The sequence below is a fragment of the Oratosquilla oratoria genome, chromosome 9, assembly GCF_046742065.1.
Source record: "Oratosquilla oratoria isolate Oo_2021 chromosome 9, ASM4674206v1, whole genome shotgun sequence".
In the NCBI taxonomy this organism is placed as follows: Eukaryota; Metazoa; Arthropoda; class Malacostraca; order Stomatopoda; family Squillidae; genus Oratosquilla; species Oratosquilla oratoria.
In genome coordinates this window covers 39,343,009-39,370,816 of record NC_134785.1, presented here as the reverse complement: position 1 = coordinate 39,370,816, position 27,808 = coordinate 39,343,009, and the positions used below count along the sequence as shown (strand labels likewise).

Sequence of the window (27,808 nt, the reverse complement as noted above, 5' to 3'; positions counted from 1 at the left end):
TGTTCAGGTGGATAAAAGGAGTAGATAAAACTAAAGTAGATGGTTCAGAATGGAAAAGTATCATGAATTCATGGGAATTAATTAACTCTTTGGCTGTGACATTGGGCTTTATCAACACCACCCTGATGCACAATTATTTTTACCACCCATAAAGAATTTTTTCTGTTATAATCCAGGAGAATGCATTGAATTTTGCATGTGAATGAATTTTGAGGTTAAGATGTGCCTTAGTTTCCTTAGTTTTTAAAAGGGAGTACATATATAATAGACTGACTAGTGAGGTTGTTTAATATGTGTCTAAAAGAGGGTATAGTTCTAGAAGAATGGAGAAATGCCTGTATAGTTCTGCTTTACAAAGGAAAAGGGGACAAATGTGATTGTAGTAGTTTAAGAGGGATCAGTTTGTTGAGTGTAATTGGGAAGGCTTTTAGGGGGGCTTTTAACCGAGAGGATTAAGAGAGGAAAAGAAGGAAGGCAGATTTGAGAAAAGGCTTTGGCAAGAGGTAAGGATGTTTTTTGGGCCTTTATGGATTTGAGTAGGTTTATGACAGGGTAGACAGGAAGGCATTGTGGGAGGTATTGCAGATATATGGGATTGGAGAAATTTAAGGGCAGTTAAGAGTTTTTTATGAGAGTAGTATAGTTTATGTGAAGATTGGAAATAGAGCAAGTGGTTTGAAGTAAAGGTGAAACTTTGTCAGGGCTGTGTCATGTGGCCATGGCTATTCAATGTGTACATGGATGGGGTGGTATGGGAAATAAATGCTAGGGTGATGGGTAAGGGACTGGATATTGGTTAGAGATAGTGGAGAGAAGTGAGAGGTGAGCCAGTTTTGTTTGCAGAGGACACTACTTGTGGCAAGGTCAGAGGAGGGATGATTGTGCCTATGACACTGTATGGGGTGGAGACTTGGAATTTAAGAGAGGCAGAAAGGAGAAGTTTAGATGTGTTTGAGATGAAGTATGGTAGGAGTTACAAGATTGGATAAAATGAGAAATAAGGAGGTGAGGAGGAGAGTTAAGGTAGATAGGGAGCTGGCAGATAGGGTTGATGTAAGATTATTGGGATAGTTTTGACACATGGAAATATTGAGTGAAGAAAGGTTAGCAAAAAGAGTGTGGAAAGCATAGGTGGATGGAGTGAACTTCAGGGGATAACTGAGGATAGTATGGATAGGTGGGGTGAAGTGGGCTTGGGCTTTGAGCAGGAGGAGAATGTCTGTTGATCAGGGATGGGAGAAAGCAGGGCATAGGGGCGAAATAGAATGGAGAATGGTCGTGTATGGATGATATGTTGGCGCAGCTTGAAGGAATTTCTCTCCGTTTTCTTTATTATCCATATGAGGGGACAAGGAGGGAGGGATACTGTGTAAGTGAAGAGGCCCTGCTGTGGATGTACTATATCTTGCTCCACAAGGAGCTAAGATGAGAGGGTAATGAGTGTGGTGGATGGGAGTGGAATGGGGTGTGCCTTGACTGGCTACATCTCTTGTAAAGGGGATGAAGCCACTGGTATATAGATAGATTATGGTCTGAAAGAAGAAATTTAATTATGTATGTAAACCAAATTTGAGCTCTGTATTTACCTTAGCTTTAGTTTAGTTTTAGTTACAAGTTCAAAGTTATATGGAGAAAGCATGCTTTAATCCTCCCAGGTGACAAGTGAGTAGAAGTGAGGGAAGTGGGAGAGCACATGGGGTGATGACAAGGGATAAATTACAGATTAGTGAGACAGTTGTGGGAAGGTAGTTTATTCAATCAATCAATTTGTTGTCCTAAGACATTTTTGCAGGACTCCCATGGCTACCAGGATATATATATGTATATATATATATATATATATATATATATATATATATATATATATATATATATATATATATATATATATATATATATATTTTTTTAAGACATGCTAGAACCACTGTAACCTATTTACACTCAGATCACTACTTGGCACAAGAATGATTCTAACACAAAATTGGTCTGGTAACGGACATCATTTGCCCCAGATTCATTTACCACATACACTAGAACATGTAGAATATATTATTTCAAATTGTCCAATACTAATTTAATACAGATAAAAATAGTCTCTAAGTGACCTATGGGCCAACCCAGTGGCAGTGGCTAAGGACTTTGAGTCTGTGGGTCTTCTACAGGAGTCTTTCAAATTTGTTGATTGATTGATGGAGCACATTATCTTTCTTTAATGAATTTATCATTTTATATTCTTCATCTTTTTATTACATAAAGCCTCACTTATTTTCCCAGATTGCCAGCCTAGTATCCTTTGAGAAGACAAATCCAGGCTTCATAAGACTACAAAGACCCATAGGATCTGGACTTCAGTTGGTCTTCAAATTCAAGACAAGTGAACCAAATGGTCTTATCTTCTATGCATCTAATGTAGACCAGTCCAACCATGTGTCTCTTTCCATAGCTGAAGGGTCTCTTATACTCAGAGCTGCCCCAGCAGGAGAAATCAACACAGGTAATGCCTGCCAATTTTTTTTTTTATTAGAAATAATAATAATGATAATAATAATTTCCTCATTAACTCTAAAAAGGTATACATATGGAATTGCATTATTTTTTTCAAAATACATTTTTTTTTTTAAGTTATTCTTGCTTTACTATGCTTGTCTTGACTGGGATGATAGAGTAAATTGACTTATTGTATTTTCCACACCATTTTACAGGATAGATGCTATTATCATAGTATACTGCCTAATAAAACCCTACTTTTTCATAATTTATCACTCATGCTTGTATAATTTAAGCTCATACCATTTTAGTTGGTAATCTATTTTACTTAAGTAAATACAGATAGAAATGCTTTTTAACTAAACAGACAAAAAGATGTTGAAAAAAATAATAAAATATCTGATATACCATATATTGAAATATGCAGCACTGGTGTATATACCTAAGAGTAGTATACAAGAAAAGAGCAATGTTCATTGGATCACATCTACTTATCATACCTAGCCTCAAATCCATGAACAGTTCCAACTTAGTCTATATCCTTGATAAGAACCACACTGATATACCTGTGCTCAGGACACCATCCAGCATTGAAACAGTACCAACACAGACTAGGCCTGGCCATGGATTCAAACTGCCTCAGATGCAGCCATCACACAGATGACAGAATACTTCATACTACAATAACCCAGACTAACAATTCCTAGACAACAACACAATATATCTTCCTTGAGTGACTTATAGTCCTGCCCAGAGGCTGTTGCCTATTACATGAAGGCAATAAGCCTTCTGCAAGAGAGACCAGAGGTAAAAGATAGATTGGATTAATCCCCACACAAAAAAGCAGTGCATACATAAAAAATACATACTTAGATCACAAAACAAGCACTCTGCAATAGACTACCAAATTTCATATTTCACTAAACTCCCAAAAAAATCAACCTAGCAGAGAAATCACTTCCATGGTATGCAAGAATTGCACTGACATCACTCAACATAAACCCAGCCTAGCAACAGACATCATTTGTCTCAAATGCAACCACCACAGAGAAGATGCAGAGCACATTATACTACACTGTCTACATTCACTCTTTCTAGACATCAGTACAAATTCTCTTCACTGAGTGACTTATGGGCCGAACCAATGGCTATGGTTGGTTTCCTATGGGATGTGAGCCTCTTTCAAGGGAACACTAGGACAGTGAAATAAATGGTAACCAACAATTGTTTTTAACAAATTTAGTGGATATTCCTTTTGCAGGTTTGTTCAACAAGTACAATGACAGCGAGTGGCATGTCGTCGTAGCAACACGAGAAGATACAGTTATGCATATTGACATTGATGATGTCGAAACTTATCAGTATGATCAACCTTTTTCATTTTGATTGAAATATATTGTTTATATACACAATAGAGTTATGATATATTTGTATTTCAATATTAGTACTTAAAGTACTTTGAATACCATTTTGGTCATACCTGGCATTTTTTTTCAGGGTGGACACATCAATTCCAGCAGGAGAATTCAATGGTCCAGTTTTCTTTGGAGGAGTTTCAGAATTTTACCGTATTGATGCCAGTGCTTCTGCCATTGACACCAACTTCATTGGTTGTATTGCTGATGCTACTATCAATGGTAGAATAGTAAACTTTGCAGATACTGAAGAATCTCTGGGTGCTGTCCTGCAGTCATGCCCACTTGCTGACCCATCTTCCCATTTGTATGAGGGGTCAGGTATAGGTGAGTATTACAGCAACTTAAGGATTTGGGCTTGCTGAGGATACTAGTGCTTTTTTTGCTTGATGATTTGCTGTTTGTTTAGTTTTGGTACCATTGCTTAATAAATTTTTATTTTTTCTAATGCTAGTGTTAATTTTGATTTGTGAGTTTGGCTAACTTTTCTTTTTATAGAAGTTGGCTTATAAGGCTTTGTAGTGTGTCAGGAATTTTGCTGGCCTTTATTTTTTCTAAAGGGGAGGTAGAGGGATATTGTTTGGCTCTTTTTTTTTATATATATAGATTAGTTTTCTTGCTGGTATTTCTAACTTGCTTCTTACCATTTACTCAACGTGTTACCATTGCTACCCATGTATCATCGGCCTTCAAACATGAATATCAACCAGGAGAGGACACAAGCCATGAAGGAATAATCATCACCCATGAAGGGAAAGAAGAACAAGAAAGTGGACAGTGGCCACTTCGCCCACCAACTTTACCTCCAAGACAACCACCTACCCAACCTCCCCATATATTTACACATCCAGTTACTCAGCCCACCACCACTACCACCACTTCTACTACCACCACTACCACCACCCCTACTACCACCCAATCCCCAGTAACAACTACCACATATTATACAACAGGTAGGATTGAGAAACGTATTTAGTAGAGTTCATGGAAATTTTACATTGTTACATCATTCATGAGGGGATGGAGATGGGGGGGTCACCGATTTAATGAAGCAGCCTTGCTGTGGATGTGTTGTCTTGCTACACTGCTTCTGACCCAGGGCAGTGGGCAGGATGCAGGGATGACCCATCATCCAGGAGGTGCCGAGATGAGAGGGAGGGAGTGGGGTAGATGGGAGTGGAGTATGTTGGGGATGGAATGGGTGGGAATGGTTTTTATACCTTTGTTTTTTGGCTACCTCCCTTGTAAGGGGGAAAAAGCCTTTGGTATATGTATGTATGTACATCATTCACGAGCTTATGGCATTAGTTACAGTTTTGGTTGCATCTTTCTTTCAAGTGCTTCATTGTTCCTGTGAAAATAGAGTACTTTTTAAACTGATAGATGCTAATGAGAATACATATGCTTTTAAATGATAATAATTGTAGTCTTGAGTTTCTCTGATTGGAAACCCACAGCCCCACAGTAGATGGTAGTTCTCCCAAGGCCCTCCTGTAAATCTCTCTGGAAAGAAACTTTGGACTATTGTCTATGTTATATTAGTGGGAAGTTTCTATGTCATTGGATTATAATAGTAAGAGGGAAGCAGTCACTAGTTGTCAGCTATCCTTTTAGGTAGAAGAAATACAGTTAAAGTTGATAGATAGAAATCTCAGGCTTAATCTGGAGACTAAGTCAGTCTTTCAGAGCTGCACTTCCACAGACATGAGGCTGTTCACAAGTTTTAAAGAGAGTTGGTTCTCTCAAACATCTATCTGTCAAGACCACTTTTTTCTATAGCAAAGATAATTATTGCCTTGAGATTCATCAACTGGAAATTCACAGAACCACAGTGGCAGGGAACAGTCCTTGAGTCTCCCATATTCTCTAGGAAGAAACTTTTGAATGTTGTCTGTATTGTATTAGTGTGGAACAGTTTCTATGTCATTGGCTTAGGGGGAGGGTAGCAGTTGCCATTGTCACCTCATATGTGAAAATATAGAGAAAATACAGTTGAAATTCATAAAGAGAGATAGATCTTGAAGGGTTTTGAAGATGAGTGGCAAGGAGGTGATTCTTTCTGACACTCATTTTGTAGGACCACCACTTGCAGATGCTTGTTATTTGTCCATATTTTTTCTTGATACATTATTGTGAACTGAATGTGGATGCATTTTTTCTGTTTGGAAAAAAATATTGTATTTGAAATTGGCACCCAATGCACTTCTGTTTCATGACAATACCTGAAAAATACATTAATTTCCACTAGATTTTTTAGGAAATAAGTGTGTGTATAGAATTTTTGGCCCATTTGGGAGAGGGACATACCAATTAAACCAAATGGGGTATATGCCAGTAAAGGAGTCTGCCCCTCCAACAAATTGGTATTATTTTGAACAAAATCTAAAAAAGTATAATGACCACAATGAGTGAAAGCCCCCTTTTTTCATGGCATTACCCAATACTTACATCACTCTTTTTTCTTTTTTTGCTTTATTACAGAGGAGAGTATTTTGAAGAGCTCCTTTGGGCCCCCAGCTGATACTTGTGCCCTTCCAGTCAACCCCAGAAAGGATCCAGACAATGATGCTGAACCATCACTTCGCTTTGGTGAGTAGGCATAGTCTAAACATGTGCTTTTATTTATTTATCTATTTACTCATTTATTTTTTACTACTTTTTTAATACTTCAAAGAGTAGCAAAAATATAACACCTATAGAAGACTAATTGAAATAAAACATTGGAACTAAAAAAAGATATTTCAATGTCAAGTACTGACATAAGGAAAGTATCTTGAAAGTCAGTTTTCTGAAATGTCCAAATTGTGAAGTAAACATATAACAGCCAGCATGGTCTTGTATTATTGCTCTTGTACACCACTGTGGTGTATAGAGTGCATTGTCATCTTTGAATGAGTTTTTCTAAGAAAGCTGTATGTATCAAAGTTCATTTTTCATACATCTTATTACTGCATTCTCTACATAACTGTTTCTATGTTGATCCTGTACAATGTCCTAAGAATTTTCTTTATTATTGTATGAATGATTGTGTATGGTTTTGTGTTCTTTCAATACTTCTCAATCACAATACTATATAGCAAAAATAATAAAGAGCCTCTTCCCAATTATAAAGGAAGTGGGCAACCAAGGATTATGCCCACTTTTCACCCATTCTACACCTATCCACCATCCATTTGTTTCCCTCTTATCTTAGTTCCTTATGGATGAAGGCCCATCCCTAATCCTCACTCACTGCTTGGGTCAGAAACTGCTGCAGGACACAGCACCTCCACAGCAGGACCCAACAGTCAAAGTTGATTTACCCCTACTCCTTCATTAAATGGCAACCCTCCCCCCTCATCCACTCATTAGTAAAGAAAACAAGGAGAAATTCCTTCAGGCTGCATCAGTTTTTACACATATATATATATATATACATATATATATATATACATATATATATACTTATATATACATATATATATACATACATTTATATATATATATATATATATATATATATATATATATACAGACGCTCCTCAACTTACGTTTTAGTTGCGTTCCGAACGGCTGAATGTAAGTTGAAAATGAACGTAAGTTGTTACTGTACTATACATCCGTAAATTCTATTACCGTATCTTATAAAACACCCCTAAATCATTAATTATACACATAACATTGTAAAATACAGTAAACTTCCACTTATCCGAACTCCAAGGGGGATTAGAAATGTCCGATTAACCGAAATGTTCGGTTAATCCAACTTTGTATGTTTCATTCCCGTAGAGTTTTATGCGGTAATGTCGTATGCAATATTCGTACCTGTAAACTTAACATACACATGTAAATGCTTATAATAGCTAGTTCATAAACATATTCTATAGAGTATAAACAGCCGATTAGGTGTAAACATGGAGTGTGCTGCCACCGTGTGAGCACTTAGTGAAGCTTGCGGGTGGCGGAAGAGGCGGCGGGGTGTTTGAATGTTCGGTTGAGATCCAAATACATTCGGTTGAAGCGATGGCTACCGTATTGAGAAAATATTCGGTTAATGCGATTATTTGGTTAAAACGCGTTCGGATAGGCGCGAGTTTACTGTAACATTAATTTCAAATAAATTAAATTCAAGCAACATAAATTGAGATGGTGGGGGAGGAGGAGGCAAGGCACGTTCAGTCTGTCGTTTGTATCATGTAAACAATGGACGCAGCGTCATGCATAAGTATTGTTTGAACTATGGAGAGTGCGCTAAAATAAAAAATTCACTAAAAAAAAAATATTACCATTTTTTTTACAGTCGGTTCAAACGTAAAATCGAAAAAACGTAAAACGAATGAACGTAAGTAGAGGAGCGTCTGTATATATATATATACATACACATGTATATATATATATACACATGTATATATATATACTGTATATATATATATATATATATATCTATATACACACACATGAGGAGAGATTGGCTAAACTGGAGTTACCGACACTGGAGCAAAGAAGAGAGGTGACCTATTGACCATCTACAGAATCATGAAAGGCAAAGAGATACTTGATAGAGAGGACTTACTTTACTGGGACAAGAGAAACACAAGAGGACATGGAAAGAAAATAAAAAAATATAGCTATAGTAGAGAACTGAAGAAAAACAGTTTTCCACAGAGTTTTGGACACTTGGAACAAACTGGATAATGAAATAGTATGCACAAAAACCATTCATGAGTTTAAAAGCAAACTAGACACTGCGAGATACAATGGCGGGACACCACGAGCATAGCTCCCCTTCCCGCAAAATACAACTAGGTAAAACTAGGTAAATACACACACACACTTTCGTCGAATGGACAGCGAGAATTGGTGTACCGAAGGAAAAGGAAAATGTACATGGATCTCAACGTCCAGGAAGTGCCTTATTGTATTTATAGGGAAGGGGAGTGCTCATGGAGTAGTGGGGGAGTGATAGGGAAGGAGAAGGGAAGGGATTATTGAGGGAAATGAGGAAGAGAGGGACATGGTCCAGGAGGCCAGGCGTCTTGTAAATAAGAGGCGGACTGACAATAATGATTTTGGTGATGACGGGATCAACAAAAATGTAAAGATTAGAAGTATAGATAAGAGCAGCACAGTGGAAGGTGATGATAGTAGTTTCCAAGGATTTAAAGAGGGTGGGGGGATACCAACCTCCCCCGATTGGCAAGACTAGAGGAGAAACTTGATAAGATGACCGAACATTGGGAAAACAGGTTCGGTAACGTAGCCAAAATTGCGCAAAGAGTTGAAAAATTGGAAGAACTAGAGAAGGCGAACAAAAATTTAACTAATGAAATAGAAGAATTAAAAAGACAGTTAAAAGAAGTAAAAGAGGAGAATGAAGAATTAAAGAGGAATAATAAAGACAACAAAGAGGCCATAGCAAAAGAAGCACAGGGTTGGAAAAAAATCCAGGAAAACAGTAAAGTTGCATTTACTGACATAATTAAACAGCAAATGAAAGAACAAACTGAAGACTCAGTTATCAAAGTGATGAGACAGAAGGAGAATATAGTAAGAGACTTAGCAGATAAAAAGAAATGTATAATTATATTAGGAATGGAAGAGAAACATAACCTAGATAGAACTACAAGAATCAATGAGGAAAAAGAAAAAGTAAGCAGTTTTCTAGAATTAGTTCAGGAAGATGAACCAGAATTCATGAAACAAATTGAAGAGATGTTTAGGCTCGGAAAGTATAGTACAGATAAGACCAGACCAATTAAGATTAAATTCAGGTCACAAACGACGGCAGAGAATATCTTAACAAAAACAGGGAAACTAGCAGCAAGTGAACAATATAAAAAGGTATGGATAAAAAGAGAAATGAATAAAGAGGAAAGAGAGGAGGAAAAATGAAAAGACATGAAGCTAAGGAAAAAAACGAGATGAGAACAGTCAGAAAAAGAGAAGTTCTATTGGAGAGTAGTGAATATGAAAGTAAGGAAATACAACATACTAGAGAAAAACAAAAGGGAAACAGAAAATACAATGGAAGTGACAGAAAACTAAGAGTGTCTTACACAAATATAGATGGATTAATAACAGGATTGAATGAGGTGAATGATTATCTGAAGGAAAAAGAACCGGACATAATGGGAATTGTAGAAACAAAATTAAAAGGTCCACTACCACCCAACAGTATAGGACATGATGCATATAATTATAGGATTAGAAACAGAGAGACAAAGCAAGGGGTTGGAGTTATGTTCCTGACTAAGAAGGATATAAATGTGAGGTGTGTCACATATGGAAAGAATACAGTAGAGATGATTATGATCGAAGTGGAAGACAGAGATAAGAAGAGCAGAAAGTTTGTGATAAACTATGTGCCTCCAAAAACAGCCTTGTGGGAAGAGAGTGAACATAAAAGTATTTTAGAGGACACAAGGATAACATTAAATAAAATAATGAAAGATGGAGGAAGAATAGTTATGATGGGTGACTTTAATTGCAAAGAAGTCTGCTGGGAAGAGATGACAGTAAAGGGTGGAGACGGCTCATGGGGAAATGTTCTACTTGAGATGATTATTGAACATACAATCACACAGTGGATACAGGAGAACACTAGGTTTAGAAATGAAGAAGAACCATAAAGACTAGACTTAATAATTGCATCTGAACCTAGAATAGTGGAAAAGATTGAATTTATAAACACCAATAAGTAAAAGTGACCACATATTGATTGAACTGGAACTAAATGAGGAGAAATACATGAAAAGAAATGAACAATATAGAAAAGGAAGAATGATGTATGAAAAAACAAACTTTGATAAAATAAGAGAATTCTTTCAAAAAGAAAACTGGGAAGAAATATATAAAGAAGAAACAACACTGGAAGAGAAATGGAATATTTTGACAAAAATTTATAAAAAAGGAGTGGAAAAGTATGTCCCAAGACAAAAACAAGAAATAGAATATGTAAAGCGCTGGTACAACAAAAGTTGTAGGGAGTTAAAAGACAAAAGAGACAAAGCTTGGACCAAATAGAAGAAATGCAAAAGACCTGAAAAATGGAAAATATATACTTGTTATAGAAATGAATATGTACGGTACAAGCGTGCAGAGAGGAGAAGAGAAAATATGAAAAAGATGTCATAGAAAAATGTAAAGATCAACCAAAACTATTTTACAGATTTGTAAACAACAAACTGAAAAACAAACAAGATTTGGAGAAATTAAGACAAGGAGTTGAATACACAGAGGAAATAGAAATGGTGGAAATTATGAACAAACATTTTAAATCAGTGTTTACAAGGGAGAACATACAACCTGAAGAGATTGAATGGAAAGAGAAAGTCCCTCCTATGAAAGAAATAGAAGTAACAAAGAATGAAATAATGAAACACTTGAGTAATCTTGATGTCAGAAAATCGCTTGGACCAGATAAAATAGCAAACTGGATTTTGAAAGAATGCAGGAATGAACTGGCAGACATAATACATAGCATAATAAATAGTTCCTTGAAAGAAGGAAAAGTTCCAGATGATTGGAAAAAAGCAAATATAGTACCTATATATAAAGGGGGAAATAAAGAAGACCCTACCAACTATAGACCAGTCTCTTTAACAAGTACAATAGAAAAATTTGGGAAAGAATTATCAAAAGTAAATGGGTAAAATATTTAGAAAAAAACAGCATGCTAAATCCAAGGCAATTTGGATTCAGGCAAGGACAATCATGCATCACCAATTTAATATGTTTCTATTCAAGGCTAATAGATATAATACAAAAAGAGATGGCTGGGCTGATTGTGCATTTCTAGACCTAAAAAAAGCTTTTGACAAAGTACCACATAAGAAGTTGCTTAAGAAATTAGAAACTGAAGGAGGAATACAGGGCAAACTGCTTAAATGGATGGAAGACTTTTTGCAAGGAAGAAAAATGAGAGTAGTGATAAGAGACAAACACTCAAAATGGGATGAAGTAATAAGCGGTGTTCCACAAGGTACAGTTCTGGCCCCAATAATGTTTGCTATATATATTAATGATATGGATGAAGAAATTGAAAGTTATATGAGCTACTTTGCAGATGATTCAAAACTATTAAAAAAAGTGAACATGGAAGAAGATTGTGAGTCACTACAGATTGATCTAAATAAAGTATGGGAATGGAGTAGGAAGTGGGAGATGGAGTTCAACACTAAAAAGTGTAGTATAATGGAATTTGGAAATAGCAAAAACAGAATAACAGGATCATATAAATTGGGAGAAGAAATAAAAAAAGTAGAAAATGAGAAGGACCTGGGAGTCATTGTTATGAATAATATGTCACCTGAGAAACATATAAATAAGATTTTTGGAGAAACTTATAATTTAATAAGAACAATCAAAGTGGCATTTACATACCTGGATGAAGAAACGGTGAAAAAAATTCTAACCACTCTGATAAGACCAAGATTGGAATATGTGGCAATGTTGTGGTCACCAAGTACAAAAAAATGTATAAAAAAACTTGAAAGAATACAAAGAGCAATTACAAAATTGGCACCAACACTCTCAAAACTATCATATGAAGAGAGACTAGCAAAACTTGAACTACAGACACTAGAGCAAAGAAGAGAGAGAGGAGATTTGATAGCTATTTACAGAATCATGAAAGGCATAGAAATTATTGATAGAGAGAATCTGATAAAATGGGATGATAGAAATACAAGAGGACACGGAAAAAAAATCAAGAAAGACAGCTATAGAAGAGATCTGAAAAAGAACAGCTTTCCTCACAGAGTAATAGACAGTTGGAACAAGTTAGATGAGAAAGTGGTGTGTGCAAAAACAATACATGAATTTAAAAATAGTTTAGATAAAATGAGATATGAAGACGGGACACGACGAGCATAGCTCCCCTTCCCGTAAAATACAAATAGGTAAATACACACCAGAGCTGTATCTGACATCTACAAAAAAATTTAAATAACTACATTACAAAAATTGTAAGTTATTGTATACTGTGATAAAAACAACAAATGGAGCCCACCTCCAAGGAGGTAATGCAACCCTATTCTTCCAATGTATACTGCCAGTTTCACCCCAGGGTCACATTCCTCTGAAGAAGCATAGAGGAAAACCAGTCAGGAATAAACTCAAAAACATGGAACTAGACCCGTGACTTCTTTTTCCACCTTCATCAATAAACTGATCCCGTTAAAACTTTTGCATTCATATTTGTCTGCTTTTCCTTTTTAAAGTGAAACTATACAAGCAGTACTGTAGTTCTCTGTCACAGTCCCTTCTCTTAGACACCCATAGAACAATATCACTAGCTGTGCAAGTGGTCACTAGAGGTGACAGTGATATAATTGGTAAGCACACCTACCTGTACAGTGGGAGGTCTCGGGTTTGATTCCTAGGTGGTGCCAGCTTTTCAGTGACACTCCCTACTCAACATGGTGCAGTGAGTAGGATCCTAAAGCAATGCACATTTCTGGAATGGCAGAGGCCTAGTGAGGGGAGATATGTGAGTGGTCACTAGAGGCAACCCTGGCATAATTGGTAAGCATATCTACCCATACAGTGGGAGGTCTGAGTTCCATTCCCAAGTGGTGCCAGTTTTTCAGTGATGCTCCATACCCAACACTAGCCAGTTCACTATAACTGTTCCTCCCTTTATCAAACACTCCTTGTGACAACCATTTAAATAGGGTTCCTTTTCAGCTTTCATCACTTTTATATATAAAATGTATGTGTATGTGTGTGTGTTTTGTATGTTAAAAAGTAAGTGTACAAAATATTTCCATTGACAAGGACATGGGGCAAATGAGTGGTGTCACATTGCCTTGTCTAGATCCAAAATTACAAAGTTTGAAGGGTATGTGACTACTGTACATTGACTTCGATGGCATTTTTTAAACAAAAATGGGCAGATTTTGTACACTTTGACACTGTTCTATGTATGTTCTCTCATTGTCCAATGTCTGTTCTTTTCTTCTCATAGATGATCCAGAGCCTCAAGCCCTGCAGTTTGGTGAGTTTTGCCATGGGCATAATATAATGTGCATTCACTGTCATCCTTCATTAACCTTAACATTTATGCATTTCTTCATACTCTTATTTTTTTTTTCTTCTTCCTTACTGTCTTCTTTTTCCTCATAATTACCTCCTTCATTGCCTTCCTCTCATTTTTCCTCATAGCCCTCATCTCTTTTCATTGTCTTTTTTTCTTCTTTGTTCTCTTCCTCATTCTTCTCCTTTTTTCATGAAAGAAAATAAATACATCTCATCATATAATTGATTATTATATGATTAATTGTTGAGTAAAAGCAACAATGACTGCAACAGCACTGTAGGAGAGAGGCCAAACACAGAGTATAGGATCCAATATATTTAACGTTTTGCTTAGCAGGGCTTTTTCAGCAGGGCTTCTTCAGAAGCCCTGCTGGGCAAAACGTTAAATATATTGGATCCCATACTCTGCGTTTGGCCTCTCTCCTACAATGATTAATTGTTATATAATTTGGAAACTTCTGTACAGTCATTTACATGATCTGGGATACAAGCAAGTTTTTCTCATTATATGTCCTTTTGTTATCATAACAGTTGTTTTTTGCAAGAGCCTGCTGTAGTTAGAAAAATAACTGAAATAAAATCTTATATATTTATCTATCCATCTATCTATATACCAAGGACATCTTCCACCTTATAAGGGAGGTAGCCAAATCAAAAGCATGTACCTACTCCCATCCACAACCCTTGTTTCCCTCTTACCTTAGCTGTTTGTGGATGAAGGGTTATCCCTATTTCCTGCCCACTGCCCAGGTCAAAAGCAGTGCAACAAGACAGTGTATCCACACCAAGGCTGCATCACTTACATAACCCCTCCTTCCCCATCCCCTTATGTGTAAAATAGAGAAGACGTGGAGAAATCTCTCCAGGCACTATTAAAATATCATCCATACACAACTATCCTACACTCACCCCTATCCCCTGCCTCTCCCCTCCTTGCTCAACAGACATTCCCCCCCTTGCTCAAAGCCCCTTTCACTCCATACATCCATCTCATCCTCTCATCCTCAGTCATCCTCACAAGTTCACTCAATCCACCTCTGCTTTCCACAGCTCTTTTGCTAATATTTCTTCACTTATTCTTTCCATGTATCCAAAGCATCCCAATAATCTTTCATCAGCCTTATGTACCAGCTCCCTTCCCATCCTCACTCTCCTCTTCACCTCGTTTCTCACTCCTTTACCATACTTCAGACACTTCATCTCAAACTCATTCAAACTTCTCATTTCTGCCTCTTTTAAATTCCAAGTCTCAGTCCCATAGAGTGTCATTACAAAGGATTACAAAGGCAGAGCATGCCGATAGGAGATCTTTTGATCCATAACTAGGTTGGATGTGAAAAAAAATAATAATGATAAATAAATAAATAAATAAAAATTATGAAATAAATAATGTTAAATAAAATAAATAAATGCATATGTATAGTTAAATAGTAAACAAACAGGTAAATAGTAAATAATAATAAATTGGCATATAAGTAATAATAAATGAAAATCAAGCAAATGATAAACACACAAATAATAACAAACAAATAAACAAATGATATAAGATAAATGGCAGGCATTACAGCATCTTGCTTAGGTGTTTATCTAAATGAATTTTAAAGCTTCGACCTGAACTATATTGCACTGCCTCTGCAGGAAGCTTACTCGTATTCCATTCATTAACTACATGGTTGGCAAAGTTGTATCTACCTACTTCCAAATTAAATCTATTTCCTGAGAGTTTGAGACCATTATTTCTTTTCGGATTCTCATTCAGTGTGAAAATTTTGTCACTTTTGATGTCAATTCCCTTTAGAATCTTAAAGACCTGTATCAAGTCACCTCTGAGGCTACGCTTTTTAGGGAAAACAGATTCATATGTTTTAGTCAATTTTCGAATGATTTATTTTTGATATTTGGAATCAGTTTTGTGGCTCGCTGTTGTTCTTTTTCCAATCTGTTAAAGTCTTTAATGAGATTTGGTGACCATACAGAAACAGCATATTCCAAATGTGAACAAACTAACAATTTATATAGCTTGTTAATGAGAGATGGACTTTTGAAGTCAAAAGATCATGCAGTCATTCCTAGAATCTTGTTTACTTTCTCAGAGGCTGAAATACACTGCTTAGATGATTTGAGATCATTACTGATAATTATGCCGAGATCCTTTTCACTATCCACTTTTGTTAATGAATTTCCAAGTAACTTGTAATCATACTGTTATTTTTACCTATGTGCATTACCTCACATTTATTTATGTTAAATTTCATTAGCCACTTTTCAGATCATTACTGTAATTTATCTAAATCTTCTTGAATATCTAATTGGTTTAAGTGATCATTTGCCATTCTGCATAGTTTTGTATCATTAGCAAATTTGGAGACAATACATTTTAGTCTGTGGTCTATATCATTTATATATACTATGAATAGAAGTCACTCTCATTTTCTTCGCATTTCCCACTGCAGCTATCTTTCCTTCCCTATCCTCCTTCACATTTAGCAACTCCCTAAAATATTCTGCCCATCTTCCCCTTACTGCCATCTCTTCCATTATCATCTCTCCATCTGTACCTTTTACCTTTTCTTCTCTACTTGATTCGCCTCCTCTTCCTCTCTTTATTTCTTTCCAAAACATCTTTTTATTACTTTCAAAATTTTCTGTCATACTCCTACCCCATTTCACATCTGCTCTCCTCTTTGCCTCCTTTACCTTTTGCTTTACTTCTCTTTTCTTTTCTTTGTACGTCTCATATGACTCCCCCGTCCTCTTTTGTAACCAATCTGTGAATGCTCGCTTCTTCTCTTCTACAACCTTCTTTGTTTCCTCATCCCACCATTCACTACCCTTTCTTCTATTTCCCCCTGTCCTTCTTGTTCCACACACCATCCTTGCACACTTTAAGACTCCCTCCTTGAACCATCCCCATTCCTCCTCCACACCCATCTCTGCTCCATCCTTTACTCCCTCCCACTCCTCCTTCAGCTTCTTTTCGTACTCCTTCTCCTTTTCCTTTTCATTCAAGGAGTTCACTCTAACAACCTCCCTACCTTTTGTCCCTTTCCTCTTTCTCCATCTATCCTCCACTCTCAGCTTACCTTCCACCAAAAAATGATCTGATATTCCCCCACCCTCTCCCCTTAGCACATGTACATCCTTAACTCTTCCTATCATAATCCTATTTACCACTACATAATCCATTAGCGCTCTATCTACCACCCTTCCCTCCACCACCCTCTCCCATGTGTACTTATGCTTAACTTTCTTCCGAAACACTGTATTTGCTATCATCAACTCTCTTTCTAGACACATTTCCACCATCAACTCTCCACTACGATTCTTTCCTGGAACTCCACACTTCCCAACCACTCCATCGATTGGACCATTTCCTACCCTAGCATTAAGGTCTCCCAGTACTATTACATTGACATTTCTTCCTAAACCCTCTATGCACTCATTTAAATCTATCCAAAAAGCCTCCCTTTCTTCCACGCTCTTCTCACTGCCAGGCCCATATGCACTTACAAAGACCCACATCTCCTTTCCCAGTTTCACCTTCATCCACATTATCCTTGAGGAAACCTCCTTCCACTCCACTACACGTTTACCTATCTCCTCACTTACTAGAATAGCCACCCCTTCCCTCCCTCGCCCTCTCTTCACTCCTGATAATCTCCCACTTACACTGTGAAGAAAGACTAGTAAAAGAGGTATGGAAGGCAGATGTGGAGGGAGTGAACATGAGGGGACGTCCTAGGATGAGGTGGATGGATGGGGTGAAGGGGGCTTTGGGGAAGAGGGGAATGTCTGTTGAGGAAGGAAGGGAGAGGACGGAAGACAGAGGTGAGTGGAGAATGGTTGTATATGGATGATGTTATGATTGCATGAGGAGGAATGGGCAGGGGGGTGGGGTAGTATGTGTGAGTAAATTTTGACGCAGCCCGAAGGGATTTCTCCCCGTCCTCTCCTTATATGCAAGGGGGGACGGAGAGGGGGGGTCGCCGATTAAATGAAGCGGCCTTGCTGTGGATGTGCTGTGTCTTGCGACACTGCTTCTGACCCAGGGCGGTGGGCAGGGTGCAGGGATGACCCGTCATCCAGGAGGTGCTCAGATGAGAGGGAGGGTGGGAGGGGTGTGGAGTGTATGTAGGGATGAAATGGGTGGGAGTGTTTTTATGCCTTCCCCTTTTTGGCTACCTCCCTTGTAAGGGGGAAAAAGCCTTGGTATATGTATGTATGAATAGAAGTGGCCCAAGAACGGAACCCTGAGGAACTCCACTCATAAAAATTTTCCATCTAGAAGTTTTCCATTTGAAACAACTCTGTTTTTGATCATTCAACCAATTAATAGTCCAACTTAATAGGCTACCACTTACTCTGTGTGAAGCTAATTTAGTAAGTAGTCTTTTGTGTGGGATGGTACCAAAAGTTTTTGCAAAATCTAGATATATTAAATCTGTATTGTTTCTTTTGTCATAATTCAAGATGACTGTGTTGTAGAATTCTAGTAAGTTAGTCACACAAGAACATTTCTGTCTGAATGCATGCTGGCTATCATTTATGAAACAGTTACTTTCTAAATGATGTTCGATAGCAGGGTAAATTTATGAAGAAAAAAAAAGTTTTTTGTGTATTAAAGCATGTAATCTTTAAAGCAACTGACATTACAGTACATTAAAAAGTATTACAAAAACATTTCAGCTGTGGAAGAAATACCCTACATAATTATAGTAATGAAATCAGCTGGTACCTATGAATGTCACCAGTATTTTATGATATATATGTGTGTATATATATATATAAATATATATATATAGATATATATATATGTGTGTGTGTGATTGTGTGTATATATATATATATATATATATATATATATATATATATATATATATATATATATATATATATATAGTATGTATATATATATATATGTATATAACATATATAGAGTATGTATATATATATATATATATATATGTATATAATATATATATATATATATATATATATATATATATAGTTATTTATATATATATATATACATATATATATATATGTATATCCAGTAATGGTAATAATGCTATCATTTTAACTAATATATACAAAATTTTGTATATGTGAAAAGGACTGTAATAATTATTACAGTCCTTTTCACATATACAAAATAAATAATAAATAAAGGTAAATAACAAAATAAATAAATAAATAAAGGTAAATAACAAACTTATGAAACATAACCTTAAGTCCGCAGAGAAATATATCCGTCTTATGAAGCAGCCAAAGAAGAATGACTGGTTGCTTACATATAGTAAATGATAATTATAATAATAATAATGATAGTACTCAAGTGACATTATTATTATAATAATAATGTCACTTGAGTACTATCATTATTATTATTATAATTATCATTTACTATATGTAAGCAACCAGTCATTCTTCTTTGGCTGCTTCATAAGACGAATATATTTCTCTGCGGACTTAAGGTTATGTTTCATAAGTTTGTTATTTACCTTTATTTCTATTCATTAATGTTTCTTCTGCACAAGTAGTTTCAAGCTGGCTATTGACAGGAACATGTTGAGACATATTTAGGTATGATCAATCACCCAGTACCAACGAATGTCGCTAGTATTTTGTTACGTTTTTTTTACAGTAACATTAATAATACAGTTATTTTCTCTAATATATACAAAATCTTGTATATATTATTGGGAAAGATTGTAATAATAATCATAATACTGTTTGAGTACTATAATTATTATGGACCCAGGCTAGATAGATGTGATTGTCTGGGGTAAGATTACAGCTTACAGTAGCAAGCATTGGAGACAAATTAGCCTACAGAAGGCCTCAATTTCACTTATAAGATGCAGGACAATTTTTTGAGCCATTATTTTGGAAAAACTGCATCTTATATGCCATGGAATATGGTAGAAGTATGCTATAGATAGAATTACAATACCAACATCATATAAAACCTGTTTCCTTTCTTTATCATTTTTATAACTATGTATTCTTCATCTACTTGCATGCTCAGAATATTGTACATGAAACATGATAACATTTCATAATATGAATGTCAATAGTAATCTTTTAATATACCAGAGCAGCTTTAATCATTATTTTATTATGTAATTAACACTAATATCTGCTTTGTACATTATAGTTATATGCTTTATTCATATATTTAAAATTATAAATATTGAAGTTATTATATCTAAAATATTTTGGTACTTAAATACCTTATTTCTTTCTCTTTAGAGGACTACCTTGAACAGGCTATTCTTTTTGGTGAGTCAAATGCATATGTGTGTGTGTGTACTTACCTAGTTGTGGTGTATAGGATTAGAGCAATACTCATAGGGTTCTGTCTGTGTGTGTGTATTTGAGCATATATTAACTAGTAGTATATGAGGTTGGGGTTGTGCTCATGGGGTCCCATCTCTGCCTCCACTCATCAAACTTTGCCTTGAATTTATGTATGTTGAAGGCTTAGGTTATATTTTCATCAATCTTGTTTTACCAGTGTGTGCACCTGCATTTCTTAACATCTTTTAAGCAAGTTTGCTTTTTCAATATTTCAACATGACCTTTTGATTTTTCATCCCATACCAACAGGTTCTCTCTACATTTTTTGTATACATTTTTCTGTTTTAAATATATTATCATGTCACCACTCTTTGATCTTCCAATGTGGCAATATGGTAAATCCAATTTTCTGTCCTCCCTCATATGTCTTATGAGTCTTATGAGCTTGGGATCATCTTGGTTGTTACCCTTTGTATTCTTTGTTGTTCTTATGTCTTTTACTAGGTGTGGTGACCACACCACTGCTACATATTCTAGTCTGGGATGAATCAGATTTTTCAGTCTTTTTATTTTCATTATCATGTCCTCGTCTATGTAATAAAATACCACTCTTGTGTTATTCAGCAACTCATGATTCTATCTGGTTATTCACTTTCTATGACTTTATGACAATCAATCATCCCTGATTAAAAGCCTTCAATATTTTTCCTCCTCTGCCTTTGCTATTAATTCATCACTCATCATTCTATCTCCCATTCCATCCTCTCCCATTTTCTTATTGGTCTTTTTTAACTGTGACCACTTCCAAGAATTTACATTACTTTGTATTTACCTAGTTGTATCTTATGGGAAGGGGAGCTATGCTTGTGGTGTCTCGTCTTTGTATCTCGCAGTGTCTAGTTTGCTCTTAAATTCGTGTATAGTTTTTGCACACACTATTGTTTTGTCCAGTTTGTTCCAGATATCCACCGCTCTGTGTGGAAAACTTTTTTTTTCAGGTCTCTTCTATAACTATCCTTTTTGAGTTTATCATGTCCCCTTATATTTCTTTTATCCCAATTTTGTAAGTCCTCTCTATCAAAGACTTCTGTGCCTTTCATAATTCTGTAAGTGGTCAGCAGGTCACCTTTTTCTCTTCTTTCTTCCAAAGTTGGTAATTTCAATTTAGCCAGTCTCTCCTCATATGACAGGTTTGAAAGTGTTGGGGCCATTTTTGTGGCTGCTCTCTGGATTCATTCAATATCCTTTATTTTCTTTTTGGTTCTGATTGACCATAGTGTTGCAGCATACTCTAGGCCTTATTAGTGTGACTAGTATTTTTTAACCATTTCTTCATCTAAATAGGTAAAAGCCACCTTTATTGATCTTAGCAAGTTGTAAGATTCTCCAACAATTTTGTTTATCTGTTTATCAGGGGACATGTCATTTGAGATAATTACTCCCAGGTCTTTTTCAGATCCCACTTTCTTTACTTCCTTTGTTCCTAATTTTGTATTGTCCCGATGTTCTTTTTTTACTTTTTCCAAACTCCATCATGCTACATTTCTTTATATTGAAGTCTACTTCCCACATTGGCTCCATTTCCAAGCCTTGTTTAGGCCTCTCTGTAGTGATTCACAATCTGTTTCAGTATTCACTTTCCTCAACAATTTAGCATCACCTGCAAAGAAGCTTGTGTAACAATCCACATCTTCATCCATGTCTTCCACATAAATAGCGAACATTGTTGGACCCAATACTGATCCCTGTGGAACTCCACTAATCACTTCCTCCTTAGCTGAATTCTTTTCTCTGAGCTTTACTCTCATTTTTCTACCATGCAAGAAATCCTCCATCCAATTTAGTAATTTACCTTGTAGCCCTTCTGTTTTCCAGTTTTTTTTTTTTTTTAATAATTTTTGTGTTTTTTTTTTTTGTCAAAGGCTAGTCTAGGAAAGCACAATCAGCCCATCTATCCCCTTCTTGTATTATATCTATTAGTCTTGAGTAGAAAAAGATTAAGTTTGTGGCACATGATCTTCCATGGCTGAATCCAAATTGTCTTGAGTTTATTATATTGCTTTATCCATCTATTCTTGATCATTTTTTACAAGTTTTGGCTACAGTGCTTGTAAAGGAGACTGGTCTGTAATTTGTTGGTTCTTTGTTTCCTTTATATATTGGTACAATATTGGCATTTTTCCAGTCCTTTGGTATTTTTCCTTCTTTGAGTGAGCAACTTATTATGTTATATATTTTGTCCATTAGTTCTTTACATTCTTTTAGTATCCAATTTGCAATTCTGTCTGGACTGTGTGATTTCCTGACATCAAGGTTTGTTAGTTGATCCATTATTTCTGTTTTGTGTTATTGTTATTTCCCTCATGGGGGGTGATCACATTTCAATTCCTTCATCCCAATGCTGTACTTTTTCTTTAGTGAAAACTGACTTGAAGTGGTTCATCACTTTAGCCATTTCTAAAACTTCTGTATATTTTATATTTCTGTGGTGTATTTTAACATTTCCTGTTTATTTTTAAGCTTACCATTCACATATCTATAGAATAGTTTGGGTTGATCTTTACATTTTTGTGATGTCGTTTTCATTTTTTTTTTCCTCTCTGTGCACTTTTACATATTCATTTCTATGGTTGATATATATTTGCCACATACCAGGTTTTTTTTTCCATCTTTTCATAGCTTTATCTTTTCTATCTTTTGCCTTGATGCATCTTCTGTTGAACCAGCACTTAGTGTACACCTTTTCCATCACCCTATTTCTCATTTCTATTTCTAATCCAATAATTATATAACCCATGTCCAACGCTATTTGATGGTAGTGGACCCCTTAATTTTGTCTCCACAATTCATTTGTCACCCCTGGCTCTATTCATAAAATTCATTTAGGTCTTACTGTAGCTGTTTATAATCTTTATTTTAGGTATTATTTTCAAATAAGTTTGTATAGCTATATATTCCTTTCATCATATCATTGGTAGACAGTAGGAACACTGTAGATGCCAGAACTAAGCCCTATGGTACTCCACCAGTCAACTCTCTCCTTTCTAAATTTTTATCTCATTACTGGTCCCATAGTCTATTAAAAAGTCTTTTACCTATTCCACTTTACTCGCCATTCAACTACTCAAATTCTTTTATATTATTCTTTTAATATTGTTATCTCTACTTTTTAACTTGTCTGCTTTAACTATTTGATTAATTGCTTGTTTTTTCATGCTTCATTTACCATCCAGTGTATAGTTTTCTATTGCATCGCTTTTCACTATTTTCATATTGTTACACTAATTTAATTATTACTTCATATATCAGGACACTATATTCTCCAACACTGTGTTTACCACTCTGAATTAAGGTTCTTTTTCTCAACCTCCAGAGTTTATAGGTTCATTTACCATCCAGTCTATAGTTTTCTGCTGCATTGCTTTCCACTATTTTAGAATGATTTTGCTAACTTAAATTATTATTTATCATAGATCCGGACCCCATGATCTCGAAGACTGCTTACTACTCTGAATTAAGATTCTTTTCCTCAACCTTGAAAGATGGGTTTCTTCAACTGCTAATTGTATTTACCTAGTTGTATTATATGGGAAGGGAGCTATGCTCATGGTGGCTCGTCTTTATATCTTTCAGCATAAATTTTTTCCGTAAAATCTTGAATTGTGTTTGCACACACTGTTACTTTATCTAGATTATTCAGATATCCAGCACTCTGTGTGGGATTTTTTTTTTTTTTTCAGATCTCTTCTATAGTTATCCTTTTTGAGTTTCTTTTTGTGTCCTCTTGTTTTTCCATTGTCACTTTTTAGTAAATCCTTCCTATCAAGGATTTCCATTCCTTTCATGATTCTATAGATAGTCAGTAGATCACCTCTTTCTCTTCTCTGCTCCAGTGTTGGTAGTTCCAATTTGGATAATCTTTGTTCATATGTTAATTTGGAAAGAGCTGGTGCCAACTTTGTTGTTGCTCTCTGTATTCTTTCTAATTTCCTTATATTCTTTTTAGTACTGGGTGTCCATAGTGTCCCTGCATAATCTAGTTTTGGTCATGTTAATGTAACTAATATATATTTTTCTTTATCATTTCTTAATCCAAGTAGTAAATGCCACTTTCAGTGACCTTAATAGGTTGAACGTTTCTCTGACTATTTTGTTTATATGTTTGTCTGGTGTCATGTCTTTGCTGATTATTACTCCAAGGTCTCTTTCCAAGTTCACTTTTTTTTATTTCTTCTTCACCAATTTTATAATTTTTCTATGTTCTGTTTTTCCTTTTCCAAACTCCATTATATTACATTTCTTGATATTGAAGTTCACTTCCCATTTTTGAGTCCATTTCAAGATTTTGTCAAGGTCTGATTGTAATGATTCACAATCCTTCTCTGTTCTTACTTTCTTTATTATTTTTGCATCATCTGCAAAGAAATTCATATAACACTCCACTTCTTCATCCATGTCGTTTATATATATGGCAAATATGATTGGAGCCAGCACCAACCCTTGTGGGGCACCATTTATAATTTCTTCCCATTTCGAGTATTCATCTCTAATTACTACCCTCATTTTTCTCCCAGTCAGGAAGTCTTCCATCCATTCCAATAATTTACCTCCGATGCCACCTATTGATTCTATTTTTCTTATTAATTTCTTGTGTGGTACCTTATCAAATGCTTTTTATATGTCTAGATAGGCACAGTCTGCCCATCCATCCCTCTCTTGTATTATTTCTATTAGTCTCAAACAGAAGGAGATCAGGTTTGTTGTACATGATCTTCCTTGTCTAAATCCAAATTGATTTGGATTCAGTATAATTTTTTCTTCCAGATGTTTAACCCATCTACTTTTGATCACTTTTTCACATATTTTTGCTACTGTGCTTGTTAGGGAGACCAGTCTGTAGTTAGTTGAGTTTTCCTTGTTTCCTCCTTTATATATTGGTACAATATTTGCATTTTTCCAGTCTTGTGGTACCTCTCCTTCTTTGAGCAAGGTTAGGGCGTTGTTACTTGCGGCGAAGGTCAAGGTGAGGGCGGTTCGAAACCTGCCACCAGTGAAGTTGAACCAATGGCATGGTTCATTAAATTCCATGCTACAAAGCCCTCTGTGAGGGGCACCGTCATAGCCTCCCGATACGGGGGAGTGTGTGACGTTAAACTATATCATGTATATTTTATCCATTAACTCCTCAACACATTCTTTCAGTGTCCAATTTGCAATTCCTTCTGGACCATGCAATTTTCTGACATCAAGGTTTTTTATTTGGTTGCTGATTTCCTTCTGTGTTACAGTTATTTCCTTCATTGGGGAGGGGTTGTCTATCTCTCTATTCACTCATAGTTAGGTGAGTTCTCAATTGTGAATACCTTCCCTGGTGCAGCTTTTCTATTTCTTGTTTGTTTTTTAGTTTACCACTCATATCTGTAAAATAGTTTATGTTGTTGCTTGCATTTTTCTATTATTTCTTTTTCATATTTTCTTTTCTTCTCTGAATATTTTTACATAATCTTTTCTTGGTTTGATATATGTTTGCCATTTGCTCATTTTTTTGTCTTTTTTCCATTTTTTCCAGGCTTTGTCTCTTTTATCCTTAGCTTCACTACATTTTTGTTGCACCAGTTTTTATGTATACTCTTTCCTGCTTTTTTTGTGGTACATATTTGTTCACTCCCTCATTATAAATTTCTTATAGTATATTCCATTTCTCTTTCATCCTTGTTTCTTCCTTAAGGAAGTTTTCCCAGTTTGCGTTATGAAAGAATTTTCTAAGTTTCTCAAAATTCGTTTTGTTGTACATTGGTCTTCCTATTCTGTTTCTCTTTTAAGCTTCTTAGGTCTATTTGTTCTTTTAGTTTTAATTCTATTAGTACATGGTCACTCTTTCCTATTGGTGTTTTGTAATCTGTTCTGTCTACAATTTCAGGTTCTGACATAAGTATTAAACCGTCTTGACGATTCCTAATTTTTTCTGTATGTGGTATTTTCCTTTATCCATTGAATCATTGTGTATTCAATGGTCATGTCAAGCAGCATGTTGCCCCAGATGTCTTTTCCACCCTTTACTGTCATTTCTTCCCAACATATTTCTTTTGAATTAAAATCACCCATAATTACTATATTTCCTCTTTCCTTCAGTATATTAGTCAGTTCATACTTAGTATCTTCCAACAGCTTGTGTGTGTGTGTGCGTTTACCTAATTGTACTATACAGGAAAGGAGCAACACTCATTAGGTCCTGTCTCCCAATCTACAATTTATCATACATAGCCATAGTGTGTGTGTGTGTGTGTGTGTGGTTTTTGTTTTGTTTTGTTTTTTTACCAAACTGTAACATACAGAAAAGGATGCATGTAAGCATGGATATGCAGTGACTGTATGTATGCTATATTGTATAACATACCTCAACCAGAGCTTCATTATGCAACTTAACTAGCATATCATTCCCCAGTCACTAGAATCAGCATGTCTTCTGTGGAATGCTATAGTATGATAAGATTCGTGTACATTGTGTATACATTGCACTGGTTTAATTGCAGGTACAGGTTATGCATACAAGTGTCAATGTAGCATATGAACTGAAAAAAATCACCCTTTGGCTGTAGACAATTTTCCTTTGCAGAATGAAATTGCCCAGCAATAGCCAAGATCACTGTATTTCAATCAGTCAATCTGTTGCTTTTTTCTAGGGACAGCCACCAGTTTAGTCTAAATTCACTCAGTGAAGATATTTTGTTGTTTAGAAAGAGTAAGTATAGGACAGTGTAATAAGTGCTCTGAACATGGGTATGCCATCTCAATTCTTGGATATCCTGAATTTTTGTTTTGTTTTTCTAAGGTTTATTTCTTGAAGAATTTGGTGAAGGGAAGAATTTGATAGTCTATTATAGAATGCTTATTTTGTGATGTGAATGTTTATGTTTTTGTATTGACATGTTGTGGGGTACTCAGATTATTGTATGTATTGGAGTAACATTATGGCTATTTTTGTTGCAGTTGATGAGCTGTTTTTCTAATGTGATGTGAGGGGTGGATAGCTTGATAGACACTTGTAGAGATGTATGCTATCATTCTCGTGTGCTGGTATATGACTGATACAAGGATCGTTCCAAAAGTAATGCTTCCTATTTTTTTATTTTGCCCAAATGGATCTGAGGGGATTGCAAATTGCATTGTTATGACTGAACTTATGCACTCATGACCTGAAAGTTTCATCTCTGTTGCAGATATTGATGGTGTGACACTCTAAGAAAGCAATCCTTGTCATGGACGTGCATCAGAAGCAGATATGCGTCATTGAATTCCTCCATGTAGAAAAAATTGAACCAATCAACATTCACCAGCGCCTGGTGAATGTTTACGAAGCTGATGCAGTTGATGGCAGCACAGTTAGGAGATGGGTTCATCAATTTCAGAGTGGCAACAGAGATGTGAGTGACAAAGTGCACTCGGGACCCCCATGCACAGCCACCACCCCGGAAAACAAAGTGCGCTCAGGACGCCCATGCACAGCCACCACCTCGGAAAACAAAGTGCGCCTCGATCAACTCACCTACGCTGATTGGCGGAGAACGGTGAATGAAATGCATGTAGAG

General features: G+C 35.8%; 1 protein-coding gene and 1 long non-coding RNA gene across 16 annotated transcripts in view; one reads left to right on the top strand and one right to left on the bottom strand.

Annotated features, from left to right (window-relative positions):
- Nucleotides 1-27,808, bottom strand: part of LOC143028323 (uncharacterized) — a 104,542-nt gene that overhangs the window by 40,571 nt on the left and 36,163 nt on the right. The window lies entirely within an intron of this gene.
- LanA (laminin subunit alpha) overlaps nucleotides 1-27,808 on the top strand; it is a 290,394-nt gene that overhangs the window by 239,985 nt on the left and 22,601 nt on the right. For 8 of the 14 annotated variants that reach the window (XM_076190221.1, XM_076190217.1, XM_076190223.1 and 5 more), the window contains 7 exons: nucleotides 2,275-2,494; nucleotides 3,749-3,848; nucleotides 3,985-4,229; nucleotides 4,613-4,855; nucleotides 6,384-6,491; nucleotides 13,849-13,878; nucleotides 20,172-20,201. In XM_076190221.1, coding sequence (XP_076046336.1) covers nucleotides 2,275-2,494; nucleotides 3,749-3,848; nucleotides 3,985-4,229; nucleotides 4,613-4,855; nucleotides 6,384-6,491; nucleotides 13,849-13,878; nucleotides 20,172-20,201 — 976 coding nt within the window. The remainder of the gene's footprint in view (nucleotides 1-2,274; nucleotides 2,495-3,748; nucleotides 3,849-3,984; nucleotides 4,230-4,612; nucleotides 4,856-6,383; nucleotides 6,492-13,848; nucleotides 13,879-20,171; nucleotides 20,202-27,808) is intronic. The other 6 variants (XM_076190218.1, XM_076190213.1, XM_076190212.1 and 3 more) reach the window with 6 other exon arrangements.